This window comes from Denticeps clupeoides, chromosome 16, assembly GCF_900700375.1.
Source record: "Denticeps clupeoides chromosome 16, fDenClu1.1, whole genome shotgun sequence".
NCBI lineage: Eukaryota > Metazoa > Chordata > Actinopteri > Clupeiformes > Denticipitidae > Denticeps > Denticeps clupeoides.
The window spans coordinates 12,030,530-12,053,143 of record NC_041722.1 but is presented as its reverse complement, the minus strand read 5'-3'; the positions used below and the strand labels follow the sequence as shown (position 1 = coordinate 12,053,143).

At 41.9% G+C, this 22,614-nt stretch overlaps 2 protein-coding genes across 3 annotated transcripts; both read right to left on the bottom strand.

Moving 5' to 3' along the window:
- Positions 1–155: 155 nt before the first annotated feature.
- LOC114766077 (receptor-interacting serine/threonine-protein kinase 2) lies at positions 156–5,276 on the bottom strand. Of its 2 annotated transcripts, XM_028956683.1 has the most exons (11): positions 5,030–5,276; positions 4,786–4,909; positions 4,388–4,537; positions 4,181–4,302; positions 3,986–4,035; positions 3,547–3,708; positions 3,379–3,464; positions 2,511–2,579; positions 2,249–2,396; positions 1,933–2,091; positions 156–1,377 (listed from the first exon to the last, which is right to left on the bottom strand). In XM_028956683.1, the coding sequence occupies exons 1-11, from the start codon at positions 5,173–5,175 to the stop codon at positions 1,100–1,102; spliced, it is 1,494 nt and encodes a 497-aa protein (XP_028812516.1). In that variant the 5' UTR covers positions 5,176–5,276; the 3' UTR covers positions 156–1,099. The 2 variants fall into 2 exon arrangements, with proteins under 2 accessions (XP_028812516.1, XP_028812517.1); XM_028956684.1 differs by lacking the exon at positions 3,547–3,708.
- A 4,122-nt stretch (positions 5,277–9,398) lies between these two features.
- Positions 9,399–20,764, bottom strand: LOC114766081 (adhesion G-protein coupled receptor G5-like). The gene is made up of 14 exons (XM_028956688.1): positions 20,674–20,764; positions 16,809–16,898; positions 15,948–16,394; positions 15,800–15,848; positions 14,833–14,947; positions 14,214–14,327; positions 13,931–14,050; positions 13,412–13,454; positions 13,212–13,318; positions 12,935–13,053; positions 11,688–11,947; positions 11,501–11,600; positions 11,144–11,418; positions 9,399–10,548 (listed from the first exon to the last, which is right to left on the bottom strand). The coding sequence occupies exons 2-14, from the start codon at positions 16,873–16,875 to the stop codon at positions 10,424–10,426; spliced, it is 1,941 nt and encodes a 646-aa protein (XP_028812521.1). The 5' UTR covers positions 16,876–16,898; positions 20,674–20,764; the 3' UTR covers positions 9,399–10,423.
- Between the last annotated feature and the right edge of the window lie 1,850 nt (positions 20,765–22,614).

The window sequence follows — 22,614 nt, the reverse complement described above, 5'->3', positions numbered from 1 at the left end:
GACATACAGAGAATTGAAATTGCGTTACTCTCAGACCCATGGTGCTTACAAGTAACATTAAATACAAACAGTAACATTAAACACAAAGGTATAAAAATAAGCAAATGTATACAATTTTAAAAACACAATACACAAATAAGGGCACATGGTGGAGAGTGCAAACCATGTAAAATATAATATTTATTTATATAACAGATATAATATATAGTGCGTAATGCATAATATTTTGTGTACCAAAGAAAAGGAAAATGTAGACTAATTGGAATTAGTCTGCTTCTGCTTCCCCTGCTCTCACAATAAGGGGAAAAAATATTTTCGTTGGCCTCAGATCCAAATGTCCAGTGATAAGTACGGAATAAGAAACGGAAGCCAATCATGTTTTTGACTGTAGTCAAAAGTCTCTAAAATGATGTATTTCCTCTGCAGTGGTTGCGTGTGAAGGCAGAGTAATACATAAAAATCTGACAACGATGAAATATGTTTCACTCAAACATCCACGTGTACACAAGCTCTGCATTTGATTGTTTACAATGGTAAAAAACAGTGCCACACACATCGTATCGTTAATGCAAAAAATCATGCAAAAAATATTAGGCATGTTAATAAAATATGAATTACATGCCTCATTAGACTTGCATTGAAATACTTTAGTAACCATAGTTGAATAAATACAAACGGTGAAAAACAGGGAGTATACTCTGTGTACACTGCGATTGCTCCAGCTAGTATAACTATCACCTTTTTTCCTTTGGAAATGAAAAATGCGACTTAAAACTGGCACCGTCAACTGTAAGGTGTGTTTTATAAAAACTACAGAACCCGAGTCTAAACTCTGAACGTGCTAGTAGTACATAAAGCTTGCCTAAACGACCTCCAAAGGTCAACGTGATCAATGGTGACCGGTGATTCATCAACATTTGCATCACCATCATTTGAAAGCTTTCATCAGTGCTGTTTAAATCTGTTCATTTCCCCGACGTGTCAACACTTCTGACAGGTTTCACCTCATTTGATTTGATCTGATACAATCTGGGGTTTTCTGCAGCCGTTCAGCACACAGTAGACGTTAAAATATAAACGAATGGTGCTTTCGGCGTGTCTACAACAGATGGGCGTGGCCGACTTGTCTGAGTGTGCTGACGACCAGTGCGGAGGCCTTCTCTCCGAGGCACTCGCAGGTGTCCAGCAAAGCCCGGGTGCGCGCGTCCAGCGTCAGACCCGCTTGGATGAGCTCGTACGACTCCCGGGTCAGCGCCTGCCGGGACCTCAGGACGTCCAGGATGTGGTTAAGGCGTCCCTCCGTCATGGCCTGTATAACAGCGCCACGCTTCTCCTGCAGCAGGCGGCAGCAGCTCGAGCGTCTTTGTGGAGGAAAGGCTGAAGTAGACGAGAAGGTTGTGTTACATATTTCTGCTCTCCACTTTACAGCCGGGGGGCGAATTTGTAATTTGAGGCAAAGTTCAGCATTTTTCTAAAACACGAACTAGGACTTGTCCACCAGTTTGACCAACCTCCTAGATGTCTAACTAGTACATAATGCCAGCGGCTAAACTACATGAAGATATGGGGGGAGTGTTTCCAAAAGCCCAGTCACAAAACAACTGCACTTTAAACCTATTAGAAGCTCGGAGAAAAACAGCGACCCTCGTGGGAGGAAACGGACCAGGCTCCGATAAGGCGGCACAGGGACGGCCATGCAGGAAGCTGGACACCACAACGCCGAGGACTGCTTACCACGCACAAACAAACACGCCGGGGCCGTGCAAGCGCGAGGACCCGCTGCCACGCCGTGACATTATTATAGGCCTGGTCCTGCCGCCTGAGCCAGATGCCTGTCTCTGATAAACAGACCGGATTGCAGGATTCCAAGGCCTGCCGTCCCTTGTGAGTCATTCACGTGACACGCACTTCCATTTCGGCCCAAGGACTCACGGTATGCGCTGGGTGGGCTGGGGCTGCCGTGTTTTGGGGATGAGGGCGAGCTGCAGGTGGAGCGTGGCCAAACTGGACTGCATGGCTGAAGGGCAGAATTCCCACGATGCACCGGGACGGACGGAAATGCTGAAAGTCCAGTTGGAGGTGTTGCTCTGTCTGAAGACATTCACACAGCTCATTTGAAGACACGGGAATGAGAATACCGACAACATGTCCCTTAGAACGCAGATACTGATATATCCAAAGGTTTCCAGTCTAACCCCCATATTTATTCTGAAAGCGAGTTTTAAATTAAAGAATTATTATAAAATACCAAGGCAGCATCTGATCCGGTGGCTGCGACAGTGTAATACAGGGTGGCTGCTCAGATTGTTGCTACTGGACTGCTGAGTGGATTTTGGCACATTCACTGGTAGGGTCTTGATCATCATCTTCTTGAGATTCTTGAAAGCACCACAGCCCTGATAAGCAAACAGACTTAGTGAGTGGAATACTAAGGACTGTACAATAAAAGCAAACAGATTTTATGGCCCTGCTAAAAAACCTTTGGACGTTAAGATGAACGTCCTCCCTACCTCCATGTTGTTGAGGTCAATTGTTTGCTCGTAGGAAAGTGAATATTTACAACTGAGCAGTGCCCTCTCCTGGAGATAAAAATACACATCAGCATGCCATTCATTTCAGAAACTATATGTTAGCATAGACAAACCCATCTTAAAGTTTTAAAGTGTATTTGTGCCCTCACAAGGTCGGCATGGATATACAGTACAGGCCCAAAGTTTGGACACACCTTCTCATTCAATGTGTTTTCTTTATTTTTATGACCATTTACGTTGGTAGATTCTCACTGAAGGCATCAAAACTATGAATGAACACATGTGGAGTTATGAACTTAACAAAAAGTGGAGACCTGACCTCCACAGTCACCGGACCTGAACCAGATCGAGATGGTTTGGGGTGAGCTGGACCGCAGAGTGAAGGCAAAAGGGGCCAACAAGTGCTAAACACCTCTGGGAACTCCTTCAAGACTGTTTGAGAACTATTTCAGGTGACGACCTCTTGAAGCTCATCGAGAGAATGCCAAGAGTGTTCAAAGCAGTAATCAGAGCAAAGGGCGGCTATTTTGAAGAAACTAGAATATAAAACATGTTTTCAATTATTTCACCTTTTTTTGTTAAGTACAAAACTCCACATGTGTTCATTCATAGTTTTGATGCCTTCAGTGTGAATCTACCAATGTAAATGGACATGAAAATACAGATAACACATTGAATGAGAAGGTGCATCCAAACTTTGGCCTGTACTGTATAGTAATTGATAGTAATTGATATTATCTGAACCAACCCAGCGTTTGTCTTGCACAGCACCTCTTAACTCAACACTGTTCTAGCAGACAGGCACGTGGCTTCGTTCTTGAAGAGTCGATGAGTGAGTTAAATTCACCTTTCGCTCTTTCAGCTGGAGAGCTGCTTTGTGAGGAGCCACAGGGTCAAAGGTCATCAAAGCCTTCTTCAATTCAAGAACAAATTCTGAGTAAAAATGGACAACATTAAGACTTTCCATTCAACAGCAGGAGAAACTTATTTAAATTCTACACCATTCAACCACAACCTTTAGCTGATGTGCGGCATTGTGGATCGCTGTTCCAACACTCGGTTACAAGCTGGTTGAAGGTGTGACCCTGAGGTGTATCCTTGGGCAAAATATGACACTCTTCCCCCAATCTTTTACATTCTTTAGTGTAGAGAACCAGTTCCTTCATCTGCGTGATGCCTGAATCAGCCAGCAGGAATGTGTTCGATAAATAGAATGACATCACATACCACTAAATGACACAGTAGGCCTGTCACTGGTTTGGGATTAAGCAGCGAACTTTGGTGCAGTGCCCAGCTAAAACAAACAGTGGGCGAGGTATTCGGGTAAATTATAAGTCTCCGTGTGCATACTGATATGAAAAGAAAATATTCTTAGAAATGTTAACAAGTGACAAGTGACAAAAAAGAAGAGAGAGTTAGAGAGAGTGGATGAGCAAAATCGCAATAAATCTTACCATGATGATGTCGCTGTTCATTTAGCGTTTCGTGGAAGAGAACACCAAAGCTGGGAAGAGCAAAATGTAAATCTACCGTTTAGAAGGGGGTAGCCCAGTGTTCAAAATATTTTAACCAATATACAGAATCTTAAATCTTAAAACCTGTTTGTCTGAAAGTGAACTTTGATGGAGGAATCGCCATGTTTTATTCACCTGTACATGTCAGCCTCAACCGAAGGCACGCTTCCAGTCAGAACCTCAGGGGACACGTACACCACGTCCTCTGAGGAAGGTGAGCCGCAGTCCGGCACGCCGGATACGCCCCAGTCACACAACTGGAGAGACACGGGCACAGATGGAGTGCTGCCGTACACAAAGTTTAAAACAGGCTTTCATCATGTCCTGCAATTGAATCGGTACCTTGGCCCGGTACTGGTGGTCCAAGACAACGTTGGTGGCCTTCAGGGCCTGGTGCGAAACGGGAATATCGTGCAAGTGGGACAGACCCTCGGCTACATCTGAGAGGATTCGCAGTCGGAGGCAAAGAGGAACCTCTGGATAAATCAGCGTCTGGACATACAGGAAGGTTCAGTAAATGGGCTGGACGTGCATTACTCCTCCCCAACTTTCAACCTATTGTCTGATGTCTTGTCATATGTGTTTTGTTTGTCACTAGTGAGCGACGCAATTTTGACTAATCTTCTCTGGTTTCCTTATTGTTAATGTCAATATGGCCAATAATAAGGCCAACTTCCCACTTGTGGCCGCTGTCAAAAATAGAACCGTGCGTGATCGTTTCTCGTTTCTCTTCTGCTTACTTCATACAGCAGCGTATGCAGGGAACCTTCAGGCATCCAGTCACACACCAGTCCCATGAAGAACCTGGTCTGTAACACTCCCAGCGGGACAAGAACCCGGTCTGAGTGCACTGGTACCAGAACCCTAGTGACATAAGCATGCATCCATGAATGCACAGTCTACATAAACTATAGCTGTTTTAAAGGAAAAAAACATTTTTTTTTTAACAATGCACAGTTTCAGTTACTGATCGAGGGCGTTTACCTCTGTGCCACGGAGCGACATGTCACCAGCCGGATGGCAACAGGCCGCCCCGTGGTCCTGAGACGGGCCCGCAGACAGGAGCCCGCCTGCGTCCACACGACCTCCACCTTCTCCACGTCCTCCTCCCGCAGCGTCCCAGCAGACATTCTCCCACCGAACCTCTCTCGGCTTTATTCTTTTCTTTCTCACGCATGCAGGCTACGATGCAACCCTGAGCGGGTCCCCACCGGACTCACTTGGAAACTGAAAGCGCCTCTCGGAGGGGGCGGGACCCACGACAGACGAGCGCCCACGACGCTGCTCGTGTCGCGTTTCATTGGACGAGGCTGCGCAGAAAGCCCCGAAATCTCCCCCCTATTGATGACATCTTCTGTCAGTGTATTTAATTATGAATTATGCGGGTTTAATGTATGTAATGTACCCAGATGTATATAGATAATTATTCAAATATGTGCAGTAGACATACACTATACAAACATACAGATAATTCATCAAATATGTACAATAGACATACACTATACAGACATACAGATTATAATTTACAGATGTACAATAGACATACAGCATTTAGACATACAGATTATAATAAACAGATGTACAATAGACATACACTATACAGACATACAGATAATTATTCAAATATGTACAACACGCATACACTATACAGACATACAGATTATAATATACAGATGTACAATAGACATACAACATTTAGACACACAGATAATTATTCAAATATGTGCAATAGGCATACACTATACAAACATATAGATAATTATTCAAATATGTACAATAGACATACACTATACAGACATACAGATTATAATAAACAGACTTTTGTGCTGGTGGTGTTACCGGACCGGGAAATAGCTGTTGATAAATGGCATCTTAGTACAATGATTAAAATCTGGTGAAGATTTTCTATGTGCATGGAAAATAACATTTTTACAGTAAACTTTTGGACTGTAATATAAATGTGCTTGTGTGTTTTTAGAGTGCATTTTTAATAAATTTTAATGTGACATTGGGTTTTCTGGGTTGATCCCCATTGACCCGTACTTTCATGCATGCACTGGGTTCTCACCAATACCCTAAATAATAATTTGTGGTTTATTGTATTTTTGTCATTATGTCTGTCACCTCAAACCATCGATGCAATGATTCAGTAATATGTTGTCCTATAAAATTCACACTTCCACGCACTCTACTTTAGTGAAAGTGAAGTGATTGTCATTGTTATAGTTGAAGTGGTTTTGTTCCTGTATGGGTATATGGTTGTGCATAATTTAAAAATGTAAATATAGTAGCCATCTGCTATTAGTAACTTCTATTAACTTCCCCACAAATGATTTTGAGGATTTTCATCAGAGGAAGATCTGACAGATGTGAACAAAAACAGAACAAAGAAATAAAGAGGATTTTCCCTGTTATGTCCCTTGAGATGTGGGCAGCTGAGGACATGGAGCTGAAGGAAGTACCAGGTCAACCTATGTTCTTGTGCAGAACACCTGCTGAAAACACTTGGTTTGCTCAAGTTGCTCTGAGGAAGCTGCACGTTGCAGATAAAGACACGCAAAAACAAATGAACAAAAGAACCAAAAGTTTCAGATGCATTTAGCAAATTTGGCTACAGAAATACACACAACTGTGAATTTTGTTACACACACGCCAACAAATCATGGCCTTGGCAATTTGCTTACAGTGGTAGCGTGGTTACGGGTGTCGCCATGCCTGGTCAGTGCATGATGAGTCTCTTCTCTTTCTCAATGTTGCACCAGTTCTTCAAAACATCTGACTTTACTTTACTTTGTTCCATTTTTTGTGGGTCATCTTAACTGCTTTGTCACTCAGGTAAAGAGGAAATGGCAGCAAGGGGATGCCCACAGTCGAGTTTCAAAATGAAGGCTCTGAATGCTAAAGATTTTAGATTATTATTTAGCTCTTATTGAAACAGCTAAACAAACACAATTAAATAAAAATTAGTTTTTGTTGTTGTTGTTTTTACATTTATGCCATTTAGCAGAGCACCTTACAATCAGTAGGGACAGGGACAGTCCCCCAGGAGACACTCAGGGTCAAGTGTCTTGCTCAGGGACACAAGTCCCTGGTAGTAAGTGGACATAGAACCTGTCACTTTGTGGTCTTCTGGTTCATAGATAAGTGTATTATCCATTCGGCTACTACTACCATTTTTAACACAATCATGTTTTTTCTTTGCAATTTTGAAGTCAGAAATTGTGTTATTTTACATTGCCTAGCAGTTTAGAGTATTAGAATATTATAGACTCAATACAGTGCTTAGATTAAAAAGTGCACTGATGAGCATAACTGTAAAAAGTGGTTTCGTACATGCCTGCAAGAACACTGAGCCTTGGCTGGGACAATAAATAACATTTCACATCACTATTACTGTATAAAATGACAAAAATAACATTTTCAGAATATACATATTCTATGGCAAACTGAGGTGCAATTCATACTGACTACGTTTGGTCATGAAAACACTTTTTCCTGTGGCTGGACCAATGTATGCAATGTATTTAACACACTATTTCACAAACCCCCACCAAGATGGGCCTCGCCAGCCGCAACCCCACTTAGAAATGAGTGGTTATGGATAATGAGTGGGGGATCTTTGAACGTTCAACTTACAACGTTCTGAAGGTACGCTGAAGCATTGTCCAGACGGTCAACATCCATTTACAGGTAGCTAGAAATAACATCAACAATATTTATTTCTTATATAACCCATAATCACATAAAGTATATCTCAATGGGCATTGACAGGCCCTACATTTGACCCCCCCCCCCAAACCCTTCTGCACACAAAGAAAAAAATTGGTGTCAGTGCAGGGTTGGGGAAAAGTCCAAAGTGCTGTTTAGAGAATCTACCCATGTTTGGAGGTACTGGACAGTGCAGAGTAGGTTTTAATCCAGTGTCATGGTTGATGTTGCATGTCCATTACAAAGCTACTGGTCCATTTGAAGATCCCTGAAGCTTTAGCCATTATGGTTTTGTGGCAGGTAGGTTGCCATAAAAGGCACCCGCCCAAATAAGTCAGCTTCTGAAAGTCCCGGCATTAAATGATTTTCAGAGTTCGCATGTACTGTAGTGATGGTGATTAGTGGAGTGATTTTTTATTGATGTGACCCTTTCCTAGTAGGAGATAAGCAGGGGTGCTTTTCGTAGCAGGTAGGTTGCCATAAAAAGCACCCCCAATAAGTGAGCTTCTGAAGGTCCCATTATGATATAATTTTTAGAGTATGTTTACTGTAGTAATAGTGACTAGTGGAGTGAGTTTCATGGATGAAAATGCATGTAACACTGTACAGCTGCATGTGATATTTTTTATATAAAAGGTATAATAAAACATTGCAAATTTCATAAAGTGCAGCACATTAAGAAAAAAACGTTGATTTATTTTGTACAAATGAATGCTAATTTGTCAATGCTAAAACAATATGTCTAAAATGCAGAAAGTCAACTGCAAAGTGAAGTGATCGTCAATGTGAAACACTGCAGCACAGCACATGGTGACACAACAAAATGCTGCCCCATCTATGGTTTGGTAAAAATGGCCAAGAATGGCAAGGAGGAATCAGCTGAAATGGGCGGACTGTGTCTTGGAATTGGATCGATCCTGTTTCTTACTCATTATAAGTTGTTTATGTCATGGATTAAAAACAAGATCGTTCATACATGTAAAACATGCGTACGCCTTTAATATGCTTGTGGTGAGCCAGATTTTTAGATAACCGAGTGGGACCCTACCAGTTGGGGTGGATGCCATCTTGGCCAAAAAGACAAGGCGGCCCCCGAAATGCTGGCCAGTTATTAATAAAACTGACTTAATTTTTTTGGTCACCACTCCGACATCCGGCGTTTTATATCAAGGAGCCTGCTACAGGTCCGTCGCTAGGCAGAATCTGGGGTAATGGGCCAGAGCAGATTACCAATTTAAGCATCTCTATAAATATACATTTATTATTATTGACTGGCATAATAGTGTAAATGAAGTATGTATTACAGTACTCGTACTCTTGACCCTTGACTGGTGTCAGTAAAATACCTCTGTAGAAGACCCTTCCATTTAAATTGTCTTACTTTATCAATCATGTTCTGTTAACTCATGATGAATTTCTCCAGTCCTGCAGTAATGAAGAAAACTCCCTTTTCCTCCCCTCTGACCACTCAACAGGGTCAGCTGTAAAACCCCTCTTGCACAACTTTCCTATGCACTGATGGGTGCGTCTTGTGACAGAAGATGAAGAAATAAGATGATGAGATGATATTCCGATTGAAACACAATTTTTTTCTTCAAGTTTAAATCACCATACTCATTAAATTTGTATACATAAAAACATACAATTATAGTTGAAGCTTTTATTGGGGATCATGGGCTGAAATTCAATCACATTAAAAAACTTACAAGAAATAGAACAATTTGACATATATGATAAATATATTTACAATACAGAATTAGATTTTACAAAGTGCTAAAAATGTATCCAGTGTGATGATCAGAATTTTTTAATGAGACAGATGACTAACAGTATCTACTGGGATTCTCGAGCTCTGGGTACTACACCAGTACTACACTGGAGAAATGTAGTACTGCACATGATCAGAAAACCATTTTACAGAAACACTTGGAATTTCTATATGACCAGCATTCACAGGCTATGATATAGAAATTCATGCAGCAATAACAATATTTTATCAATTTAATACTCAATTCTCAATTCTCTTCTTATCAGCCAGTACCCACCTCCTACTGGCTATTCAAGGTGCTCTGCCCAGGCGAGTGTGATGGGATGAACCAATGTGGTAAAATGTAGGCTGATGTTTACATGACTGAAAAAAATTTGGTTGAAACCAAATATACCACTGAACTAAAATACCCCGTACTCTCAAAGACAACTACAGCTGCACAGACACGTTAAAACAAAAATTTAATTTGACACAATATTCTATTTAATCTTTAAACTGAGATCAAAAATAAAGGACCAGCCAAAAATATGTTTTATAAGACACAAAAAAGAACACATAAAACAAGATACAAGTGCTTTGCACAGTAACACTAGTAAGATACAAAACTCACTGTAGATAGCATAAGTGCTACTTCAAAAATTATACCGTAATCATAAACAATATTTTAAAAAGTTATATTTATCCACACTATGAGCTTATTATGACATTATATTAAATGGAAATGCTTAAGAAATACCCGTGACTGTCTATGGTATATTAGCCATAACAGTTTGGCGTGGTCTGAGTGCCCAGCTGCCTGGAATCCAGCCCAGTAAAAGCAGGCTTTTTGGAGTGACTCCTCACTGATACAAATTCACCCGAACCCTTGTGTGCTTTTTAACCTGCGCTCCAGAGTACACATTTCAGCTCTTCTCCTGGGTCTGCAGCATATGCTGTCGAGTGGATCCTGTGCTGCTGCCATCCAAGACAGAATCCCTCGCCTTCCGTACCCGTTCCAGTGCAAAGTACCGCAACATGATAAAAAATCCTGCAGGACACATGGACACGCGTTTAAAGAAAGACATCTACTTAGGAAGCAGTGAAGTGTCTAATTGAAATGCCCGGTGGACTGGTAATTATGCGGTCTATTTGTTTTTATTCCATGGTAATTTGGATATGATGATGACATCTTTCTTTCATTGATGTTTCACGTCTGTTAATCTTGCTGATTTCTTCAGTGCTGCTTTTAACACTCATTCAACCCATACTTCTTTGCAGTATGTATACGCCACTGTGAAGTATGGTGCAACTGAGACTGTAATTTCATAATGATTTAAACAGATTTTTCATGCTGTATGAAGCATAAAAAGAAGACTAAAGACCACAAGATCACAGGTTCAAACCCCACTTACTACCATTGCCTCCCTGAGCAAGTCACTTATGCCTGAGTTACTCCAGGGGGGATTGTCCCTGTAACTACAGGTTGTAAGTCACTCTGGATAAATGCCATAAATATAAATGTTCTGCCTATAATCCTATTTGTCATTGTTATGCATTGTTATTGCATTCTACTGTGTTACTGTACTGCACCACCATTTTTTCTTTGATCCAAATAACAGAATGATCCTTGCCCAATGACTTACCTTGCAGGGAGTTTAAGATGCAGAACAGGAACCGGACAGGTGTTGAGAGTGGCCCAAAGCTGATCAAGGTCAGACCCCATGTGGATCCGAAAAGGCAACTGAGGGCCAAAATGCTTAGGAATGTCATCCGGTTCTTTCTCCACTCCTCTCTGTCTCTGATCTTTCTGAAGACCAAGTAGAGCATGACCAGTCCAGCACAAAAAATGAATGCCACAAAACTGATGTTGGTAATATAGTTGGCAAGAAGGGCGGGGCCAGAGTCTTTCATCCAACACCTAAAATGTGCAGATAAATACTCATTACTCAATACTCAAATCCCACTTAACGTTCTTAGGTAAAACACTCCAGATGACTTACATATGAAAGGGGTGACTGGAATTATCACTGGGTACAATCTCTCTGACACCATAGATGTCACTCCTGAAGCTCAAAACAGCAACTGGGATCATTGGAATAACTAAAAACAGATGCATTTCAGTATTAATTCAGCATACACATAATATTTCTATATTTGTTTGCCTCATATTTCAACGTGTGCACTCACCAAAGCCAAGAAAGTACAAGAGGGTGGGTCGGTAGGTGCTGAATACCATGTATATCATCCAGAAAGTATGGAATATTTCCACAGCCATCCAGGACAAAGAAGACAGTAGAAAATAGTGAAGCAGCGCTCCTGCAATGCGGCACACACTTTCTTTTCCAACGCTGGCAAACACACCAGTCAGGATGAAGAACACACTGAGGAAGAACAGTGCTACCACCAGGCCACGATGGACTGGGGTTGAGCGGTCCTGAGCTTTCTTACTGTGAAGACACACATACGCAAAACAAAGAGGAATACAATCAATGTAATTCAGTTTGCAGGTCCAGTTGATATTCCACATGAATGCAGTGAGGTTGCAGTGAGTATTTGGATTGTACGTAATGCTCCACGAGTGAAAGTGAAGTGATTGTCGATGCACAGCAAGCACACATACGGTGCCCTCACCCACCACTTCGCGTCATCTCGCGATTTGGTTCCGCGTCTCCTCTGACATTCATCACGTCACACCTCAGCCCCGTGACACCCATCACCTCAGTGACCTCCAGGTCCTTAACCGCTAGGCCACCACTGCCCCAGTGAAATGGGATTAGGTGCAGGTCATCATAGTGATTTCTGCCATTAGGTTTGAATGTATGCATGTGTTTGTCTGATTTCTATGAAGATTGTCTTCAGAGATTGTCCAGATTGTCTGTATAGAACAGGGGCAGTGGTGGCCTAGCGGATAAGGAAGCGGCCCCGTAATCAGAAGGTTGCCAGTCAGAGCAAAAGCACCGTCCCCACACACTGCTCCCCAGGCGCCTGTCATGGCTGCCCCCTGCTCAGTCAGGGTGATGGGTTAAATGCAGAGGACAAATTTCACTGTGTGCACCGTGTGCTGTGCTGCTGTGTATCACATGTGACAATCACTTCACTTCAACAGTCAATAGTATTTGGACCAAAGGCTGCTTTTTATATTACATACATGAAATAGAATCAGCAGTGACAAAATTCACCACTGTTGTGCCTGCATATTTGGTGAAATTTCTGACTGGGTGAGTGGGACATTTTTGACAGAGCAAATGTGTGTTTAATTTATTCCAACTTGTGTATATTTAGACATTTAGTGTTCAATGACAATTTGTTTCAAAATTGTGAAAACTACCCCAGCTTGGCGAATTCACTTTTATTAACTATTATTTTAAAATTGTAAATCCACCTTCAGCTGTCCCACAGTGTGAGTGTGAAGTGCATGGGTGCCACTGCGCTACCTCTTTTTGCAGAGAGAATAGAACAGGATGCAGCAGCTGATGGCAGATATGGTGCAGCCTATAGTGCTAATGAAGGTCAGGGCCTCTAGATGGCGCACTTCATCATTTTGTTCGAGTTGCTGAAATATAAAGCAAAAATGAACAACAATCTCACAGGTTTCTAGAATCATTTTTGCCTGTGATATTGGCCCAACATTCAGTACTTATAGATATATTATCTATAGATTATATATAAGTTATATTATATACAAAAGGTGATATAGAGACAAATGCTCACCACCAGAATGGAAAAGTAAGTGAGATGGTTACAGTGGCATTCTGTGTTATCTTCAGATAATAGAACAGTTTTACATCCATTTGTTGACCAGGTGACCACATTAGGTTCTGTAATGAAAACACAACATTGTGAATGGATGTTATTGTGTATATGTAAAAATGTAGGTACACAGATACTATGGGCCCTGTGTAGCCTCTCACCTTTTCTTGTGTCCCAGGAAACACATTGTCTTAAATAATGTGTCTGTAAAAAAACAAACAGTGCATATTAAAACCAATGGGGGGTCAATTTAATACTACTATGAACATTAAAAAAACATTTATTTGTCACAAATATAGTTGTTTTATTAGACTGTAGACAACAGTGAATGAATTGCAATGTATTCTGTCTAAGTGTACTTTTATTAAAAAATGTATACAATTTTGCTAAATTTACATCACCAAATATATTCTGGTGGAAGATGGGAGAACAGATACAAATGGGCAGAGATACAACAGTGGTACTTGAGAAAATGCTAATCAGTAGAAAAATTGGGAACAAACACTCAAAAGACAAAACAAGACCTTGTATTAAACACGCAGATAGCCATTAAAAAGGCGAGAACACTATTAAAAAGGCCACACTGTTGTCATGCTGATATTTCTGTTTGAAGTGTTTTTTACCAGATTGCAGTTGTGTCCCCACACTTACACAACCTTAAAATAACACTTCACACTTACTGACAGGCTTGAGTGGTGGAAACCAATTTTTATTGGCTCAGAAAGGTCAGTGATGACTTCATTCTCCACCGAGATTCCAACAACATCATCCAGAATTAGGTTGTTTGCAGGAACACTTTTCTGATAAAGATCACATACAGTGCATCACAATGACAAAAACGATCACTTTCCCTTTCATATTAGAACCTTGTGCCATGCAAAATATTTCCCAAATGCACAGACAGGGAAGAAAGTTATGTCTAACTCACTCATACACTCACTTAAGCTACATATTCGGTCTTACCTTGAATAAGGTGTTGTTGCTAAAATAGGTGCACACCACTTTGGCCTTATTTCTAGCTAAAGGCCTCAGACCAGCAGGCAGATAAATTGTGGGGGACATTTTTGATCGAGGGCTCTAAAAGAAGGGTGAAAACAAGAAATAATATGGTAAATAGTAAAAAAATACATATCAACATTTGTTTGAAAGACTAGTACTCAAGACTAGTCTTGATGAAACTGTGGGAACCAGGGTTTCCTAGAATTCCACAGCAAGACTTTTTAACAATAGGTAAAAATAAGTAACTGGTTCACTTCACATGCATTTGTGTGTGTGCGTGTGAACATCAAGAAATATATGTGTGTGGCATGCATGTTTTTTGTATTACGTGCATAGTCACCAGTTTCTATGGAACAAATCCTCAAAATAATATGCGCAAAGCCTGCGCTAGAAGATTGTGAATAGTGAAAGGAGGCACACGTATTGCTAAAATGTAATAAATGTATATTGTAATAAAGAATGTATGTTGCAATAACAGAATGAGTGGGGAATCCTACACGTGTATCCTTGCAAGTGTATTGTTGTAATGTATACAATGTTTGGGTATATTTCAATGTGCATTTGCTCAGCACTTGCTCCTTACAAGAAGAGTGATCTTTTGGCCTTCGAAAGTCTTGCTCATTTCCAGTACAGAACCTTGAGCACACTCTAAATTCACTCTTCCCACGACACGTGACTCCATCATGGCTTCCTCTATCCTGTTTAAGGAAAATACAAAGAAACAAAGTTAATATGCAATGCATTCTACATCCATTAATTGTCCCTACTATTTCTGTAGATTACTTCTTTCACTGCAAAAAAGCAGGGCAAACTGCTGGCATGAAAGATTCTGGATTTTCACTTTATAGTGAATTTGTCAATATTTCAGGCATGAGAGGGAAATGCAAATGTTGTTTGTTTCATATACAGTCAATTTTTACTGATTTATAGACTTTATATAGTTTTAATGCCATTTGAAATTTTACTTTATTCCCATGGGCAACATGTAACTTACCAACTGATTTAACATCAGATGGATGGAGAGACATGCAGTCACCATCCTCTGAATTGGCAACTTATTATTGAAAATGCATACTCATTGGCAAGGACAAATGATCAAAAATGATGGACAGTAAATGCATTTTGCATCATCCCACGAGCAAGAAGAAATCTGTCCCGGCAGAATTAGAAGAGTGTAGGAGGTCCATGCACTTTCATGCTAATGTTTAGCTGCCTGTTCATGCATCTATAAATTGTTCCTAGCACTCCTACTCTTCTTGGGTTTGAAACACTGACACAGCAAACAAAACACTCCAGCACACGCCCATTCAGCCCCACGCATGCACCAAGACAATGATCTGCAAAGCAAAAATTTCTTGATGATGCAAAATAGAGTCATATTATTCACTATAGGTGTTAAGACCACCACCCATTCTGACTGAGCAAGCAACTTCTTGTTTGCGTTCAGTCACACTATGTGCAGCAGCAAGCAAAGTGCAAAGTGAAGCGATTGTCATTGTGATACACAGCACAAAACATGAGCAGTCACCTGCTGAAAACATGAAACTTACATGTTCACTGTTCTAGAATCGTGGCTGGTCTTTTCACAAAACTCCCTTTCTACAAGAAAGAAATGTTTTTTTGTTGTTATTATAAAATTGTATGTTCAATTGTATGTTGGTTTAAATGTAAATATCAGAAATAGTTCCCATCACTCACTGCAATTTATTATGTCTCCAAAAAACAAATGGGATCCATAGAGCTCACTGTTGAAGGGGTCAGTCCAGATCATGGCATCCTTGATGCCATATTTATCTGCCTTGTTTTGCTGGGCCTTATGAGAGAGGTCAGTACAGCAGCTCTCCTGCAGTCCACTTGCTATGAGGACCGTGTAATTATTTCTGTCCACCTCCACAAGCAGCTGATCCAACAACGGATCCCAGTAGAGACAGAACTTGGTGTCTTGCCCGATATCTCCCAGATCGAAGCGGTTGGAACTGTTGTGGCGAGCTGTGATGTAACCGTGTATGGAGAGGCTGCTCTCATTGGCTGTGATGGTGATGTTGCTGCAGCCCTTCCTCAAGTCATACTCCAAGGTTTTGTTTCCACTGCCATGCTGCCACGTTCCACACATCTTCCAGTGTCTATCATTGTTAAAAGATTCACCTGGTAGGACAAACATTGCACTGAGATTATCAAACCAAAAAGTTTGCCAGTAAAGAGCACAAATCACGTTTTACTTAAACGGATTATAACCATTTAAAGAGCCCGGCCTTAAAGATTTATGGGTAAGGAAACATAGTAAATGGATATTTGATTGATTCTGTGGCCCCCGCTGTCTTCAATGTGTCAAATGTCAGGCTAGACAGAAATCCATTTCCATATGTTCCCATGGGCCATATGGCTGCACCAATCACAGCAGATGACCTAGTGAAGGAGCACCAGGCCGCACTGGGACTGGGATCCAGGCCTGTGCCAAAGCTAATGTTGATTCATTTTTAAAGTATTCTCCAATGAACATTTTATGAATTCGATTCTAGGAACATGCTCGCAAGTTAAATTTTAAGTCTGTGTACTTACCTTGTCCAAACAGAAAAAAGAGGGAGACTATTTTCAGGGCAGTTCCCACGGGCAGATCTCGTGCCATTGTCCGTTCCTCAACCTCGACTCCTACAAGATATGATGAGTAAAAAGTTGCTTGTTCTCTTTAAACCAAAAACAAAAGTGTCATTTGTTTGTTCCTCATATTTTGCATATGAGGAACATATGCAAAACAGACCACATCATGTTCCTTCAAACCAAGACCAGCAGGACTATGCTTATCTCTGAGGAAAATACTACACGCAGCAGCGCTGGACTGTCACTCGCACGACTCTCTCCGAAGGGGATATAATCATTGAAAACACATTCACTAAGACTACATTCTGCATCCTGTGCCATCTTCCGGTCTTATCCAACCGCGCGCTCACTTTTCCCGAAAAACCCCGGTGAGCACGAAAGGAGGGAACATTGCTGGACATTCTCACAAGACATTTCACTTCAGCCCAGACAAGCGACCTGGAAGCAGCAGTAAATAAAAGTGAGATTTAAACACATTTAGGTACACTGAGGCAGCACTGACCAACACAACAATCTCGGCCGTGCCAAAACGTCAGACAGAATTCATATCATCTTTTATAAACGTTAACTACAGGCTATTTTGTAGAACGAACGCTTCCTGTTTGACACAGTTAACCAGCAGACGTCTTTTTGGTTAGCCACAGATCTTCCAGAAACGAAGTCAGATGCTCGTAAACATCACATAGGACACACGTCTGAAAGCAACAGGGGGGGGGGGGTGTAATGCTGTTGTATGGTTGTGCAAAGCAGTCTGAAATGACCACCTTGTTAGTTTCCAACGTTCTACCAATCCAAACAAACCTTTGAGAAACCTATTGCTTGCAATTACTACTGTAATATAACGACCAAAAGTTACGTTTTGTGTGATGCACACACATTTTCCACATTCCCGTTTTCCCCCATCTGCAGACATTCGTGACCTCGCTTCATGCAGGAACTCGATTGTTTCTTGTTGTTAGTTAAAAAATGAGTTAGCATTTCCTTTTGGAGATAGGGCCGAAATATCAGGAAGGTCATCTGGCTGGAACAGGAGCGACACCCAGACCTTTCTCTCTGTGATGCCATCTCGGTGGGTTTCCTGCCCGGGGATGACACGCTATCGCTCCATGGTCCGGCTCCAAGGGCCAGAAGCCAGTGCCCCGGCGCAGTCTTAAATTAGCCTGGGATCTGAGGCGTTTTAACTCTTACATAACTCATACCTGATACTAACTGACCCCGGTGCCTTTCAAAAATAGCGCCACACTTCTGCTCACGAGCTTTCATGCTCAAAACCAAGCAATACGTATATCAGGCATTCGAAAAAAAAACAAAAAAAAAAAACGTCTCATTCACACCTACAGGCACTTCTTTCCTCCTCTGGTCTGTCTGGGGTTCAGTAATCCCATTCCTTTAGACGGATTATGTTCCATTTCTGCATGCTGCTACAGGTCCCATGCAAGGCTCTAGATAAGTTATCATCAGCCACTGCTGTGAAGGAATCATAATAAACGATGACGCAGTGCTGGGGATCTACGCAAAAATGCGAGCAGCACCAGTATAAGTGATTCAGAGAAGGAAAAAAAAAACAGGATATTAAAGAATGCCAAGATAGAATCGTATCATTTCGAACAATGGGGCTCTATTCGCGTGCTTCGAAACACTGAGTCACAGCCACCACCCCGCAAAGGGCTTGCGTCGAAAAATTCTGCCCATTTCTTCAGTGTCACAGCGCTCTGCAGCTGGGCTCGGTTATCAGACTTTAGACTCTCATGCAGTGTGCCTCACCAAGGGCAAGAATGCATGGGCTATTGTGCGGAGGTAACTTCCCCCAGCCAGCGTGTGCACAAAGGGAGCGCTCAGTTCGGCAGCGGCTTTATCTGAAAAGGGTGGGCCCTGCCTTCAAACCCTACCCCACCCCAGCCCCACAACCGCTTCCCTCTTTCCTCTTTATTATTCAGGCCTCAGAGAGCGAAATCATGGCCCTTTTCACTTCTCACAGTGTGCGTTTGTGCATGTGCAAAAGAAGCCATAAAAACCAGTTGTTTAAGATGCATGTAATCTGCACATCTGTTGTAATGCGTATCTGTACACCTGTAAAATATGAGAATATGGTCATAATTTCATACACATGCTTAAACATCAGGTAAGCATCAAAGGATCTTCTAATAAACAGACAAATGTAATTCCCTCTTTATACCACATAAAAGCCATATTTTCCATTTATATTTCTTGTGCCGTCAGCGCTTCAAGGCAAAATGTCATCGCTTGTGATCTAGCTGAGTTCCTCAGGTTATTATACAAACTAGCAAAACCTACAATGTGCTGCCTAATCAGATTGTTTTTGCTGATTTTGCTGTTCAGACTTTTGCCATGTCCAAAATGTACAGTGTCCAGGAAAATGTGTGAAAGTGGTGAAACCTGCTGTCACTTTCGATCAAGTGCATTGGCAGAATGTGGCATAAATTCACACCTCACCAGAAAGAAGAGACATGCAACTTCTCAGAGCAGTTGTGTACAGTAACTTTCATCTTGTTACTGGAACAAACTCAGCTTGAACCCTAAAAAACTGCCACGATTAAAAGCAAACACACGTCCGTGCGACGCAGAGGCCCCAGGGGGTTTTCTACCCAATATAGTTGTATAGTACCCTTTTGTTGCATTGCTCGAGCACAATGTCATATGTCTTCTATTATTGGTTGCGTTCAGACCAGACTGTGGGGCAGGGCTGGCTGTGAACAGGTACAGCCCAAAATAATGTAAAATTAACATAAAATTAACATCACTAACAGTCCACAATGACAATGAACGATTGCATAGCTTATGAACTGTTTTTGATCACTGGTTGGTTCTTCCACTCGACTTCAACGCAAGGTCTGACATGTTGCTGAAGGAGAAGCTCTCTTTCGGAATGAAAGGCGGTAGAGAATCGGTTACCTCCAGGCAGCATTCCTTCCCAGTGAACTACGAGGTATGGGGGCTGGTGGGCCGGACAAAGAGGCGGAGCCGACAATATGGTTTATTTATGAACTTTATTCTGCAATGTCAGTCCCCGGGGAAATGAAGCTCAACTGTCACTTCCACAGATTCTGGCTGTTCCTTTTCGATGCTCAAAAATGAAATCATTATGATTTAGTTTTTTTAAGCCAATACCCCTTTATTGAAACCGCACATGCTTGAACTGTAGACTACAGTATCTGTACACCACCTGCAATGCCGTTTCCCCGGAAACCCCTTCAAATGGGGTTTCCACACACACACACACACACACACACACACACACACACACACACACACACACACACATACAGGCACAAACAAAGAACAGCATTCCATCCACAGAAAGACTATACGTGAAGGTTGCAGGGTTCAAGCCAGGGCAAAAGCATTCTTCTTTTCACCCCTCAAGCCACAAAAGGCTGGATCCAAGCTACATTTTGTTTAACCAGCCATAAAAAATAAACCCTCCGCGCGTTTGACCTTTTCAATATTCCAGTGATATTCCGTCTGACTGGTCGTCGGTTCGTAGTTTTTAAGACTCGCAGAATATGATGCTGGGCAGAGCAACAACACGATTCATTTACGTGGACCAGCCGTCATCATTTTAACGTAAATAACTACAGCAGTAAAAAAAAAAAAACGTTCATATGAGTTTAAATACATCACAGAAAGAAGAAATAAACTTCATTCGATCATGAAAAGCCTGGATGAAAAGGTATGAAAAGACGTCCGATTCTGACAAACAGCACCGCACCTGCCTTTCCATCTCAGAAACGCATTATTTCAACTTCCGAAAGTGAGATAATTTTCACACCCTGCACAGAAACGACCGAAAACAGTCATATTTTACCTCGTGTGCGTGGACGGTCGCCTCGCGTCGTGGACTCAGTGTGAATCCGCCGCTGCACTTGCTCGCATCGTGGGAGTCGCGATCCTTCAAAAAAAAAAAAAAAAAAAAAAACACCCGCGCCGCGCCGCGCTCGGCGTTACGAATATAGAAATATTATATGTATCTTAAAAAAATTAAAAATAAAAGTCCAGGGGCTTCCTGGGGTCCGATCCTGCCGGCGCGGCCAAGGTGCGCGTCCACGATGACCCCGGGTGTTTAATGCGAGGGGAGGGATCTGTGTGTGTGTGTGTGTGTGTGTATTATTGTTGTTACCAAATTACATCACTTGCCACCGACAGAGAAAGAAAGAAAAAAAGAGCAGAAGTTCAGCTCTGGACACCGGCTCTGTTGGCCTGCTGTTTATTTGAATATGGAATATATGAAATAGGACGTGAAAGTCGTGGACTTTCCCGACGACATGATTTGCGTGTGTTGCGTGTGCCAACAGGCTATAACCTCTGCTAAAAATTAATCGCAGCCTTTGCTGTTTGTTTAGAATGTGTTTGTACTCTTCCTTTTCTTCCTTCTGAACAATCATTTTCATTTAACATATTAAAAAGTAGATGCGACGAGCAGACGAGAGTCATGTGCTAAAGTAAAACCCCGTAGTTGCCAGAATTAAGTACAAATGAGAGGTTCCTACACATTAAGCGAAGAGAAGGAAAGCGGGAAGAGGTTGGATCTAAAGAGGATCACCTGGCTTTCCGGGGTCTTACGGCTGTCTGAACCCGAACAAAGGCCGCCTGTGTCCGTCTTGTGTGGCGAGGGTGTGTAGTTGTGTGCATGGGTGTGTTTATACTTTACAACGAGAAATTACTAATGCGTTACTAGAGGCATTTTACAGAGCACAGGCTTGACAGTACCGTTTGGCATTGTGAGCACCGGCCACCGTGCACGACCATTACAACCATTACTCTGGAGCTGACGATACACAGCGTAGTGGGCCGTGCCAGCAAGGGGCAACACACAGGACAGACAGGGGCAGCAGGTGGTGAAAGTGTTTATTAAAAAAGCAGTGCGACCACGGCACGTAATCACAGACGCTCTAATCTGACTGCCGAGATACGAGGGCGGACGAAAAAGCTGCCTCAAGCGAGTAAACACTCAAGGCCAAGGAGCGACAGGACGGCAAAAAGTGTTGCCGCCGAACAAGCCTGTTATATTTACGTTTACGGAATGTTGCAGACGTGCTTATCCGGAGCGACTTACAATCAGTAGTTCCAGGGACGGTGGTAAAGGTCATTACGGATCAACCGGCAACTGGGCATTAATATGCTCTGTATCACACACCCCAGATTACATGCTTTGGGTGATCAAGTGCAAACATTCTTTTTTAGTCAGACTGTAGATTTAAACAGGGTGATTTAGGCCTGGATTAGTTCAGTGCCAATCGGAACGTTGTCGTGCTTCCTTGGAACACCTCAAAACAGGTAAGAGACGAAGGCTGTGTGTGGGTTATTAGTCATTTTTAGGCTTCCAGAAAGACATCCTTTTGAGATGGCATCCCGGTGGCCTAATTTGTAGTAACTATTCGCTCTTTAATTTCAATCTCAAAAAGAAAAAGAATGTGAGAAAAATCCAATTTTTCGCATGCTAAGTGCACAAGAAGAGGAATTTATTCTAGTTTCTTTTCAGATTTTGTTATGTTTTCTCTTATATCCTTCAGTTCTGTGGTTTGCTTTCCTGGGTTTTCTGTAAGTCTGATGAAAAAACACCTCTGCCAACACCCTGTAATCTCTGGTCTATTTAGAGAAAGAGTAACGCTTGTGGTTCTTATTTGGGAAGTTATTGAGAACCTACCCTCAGCTGATAAAGACTGGGTGTGAGACAGACAGTCTGTCAATCAAATCCTTGATCTATCACTCCTGTTCTGAGTAACAATATGAAGCTGTAAGATTTCCC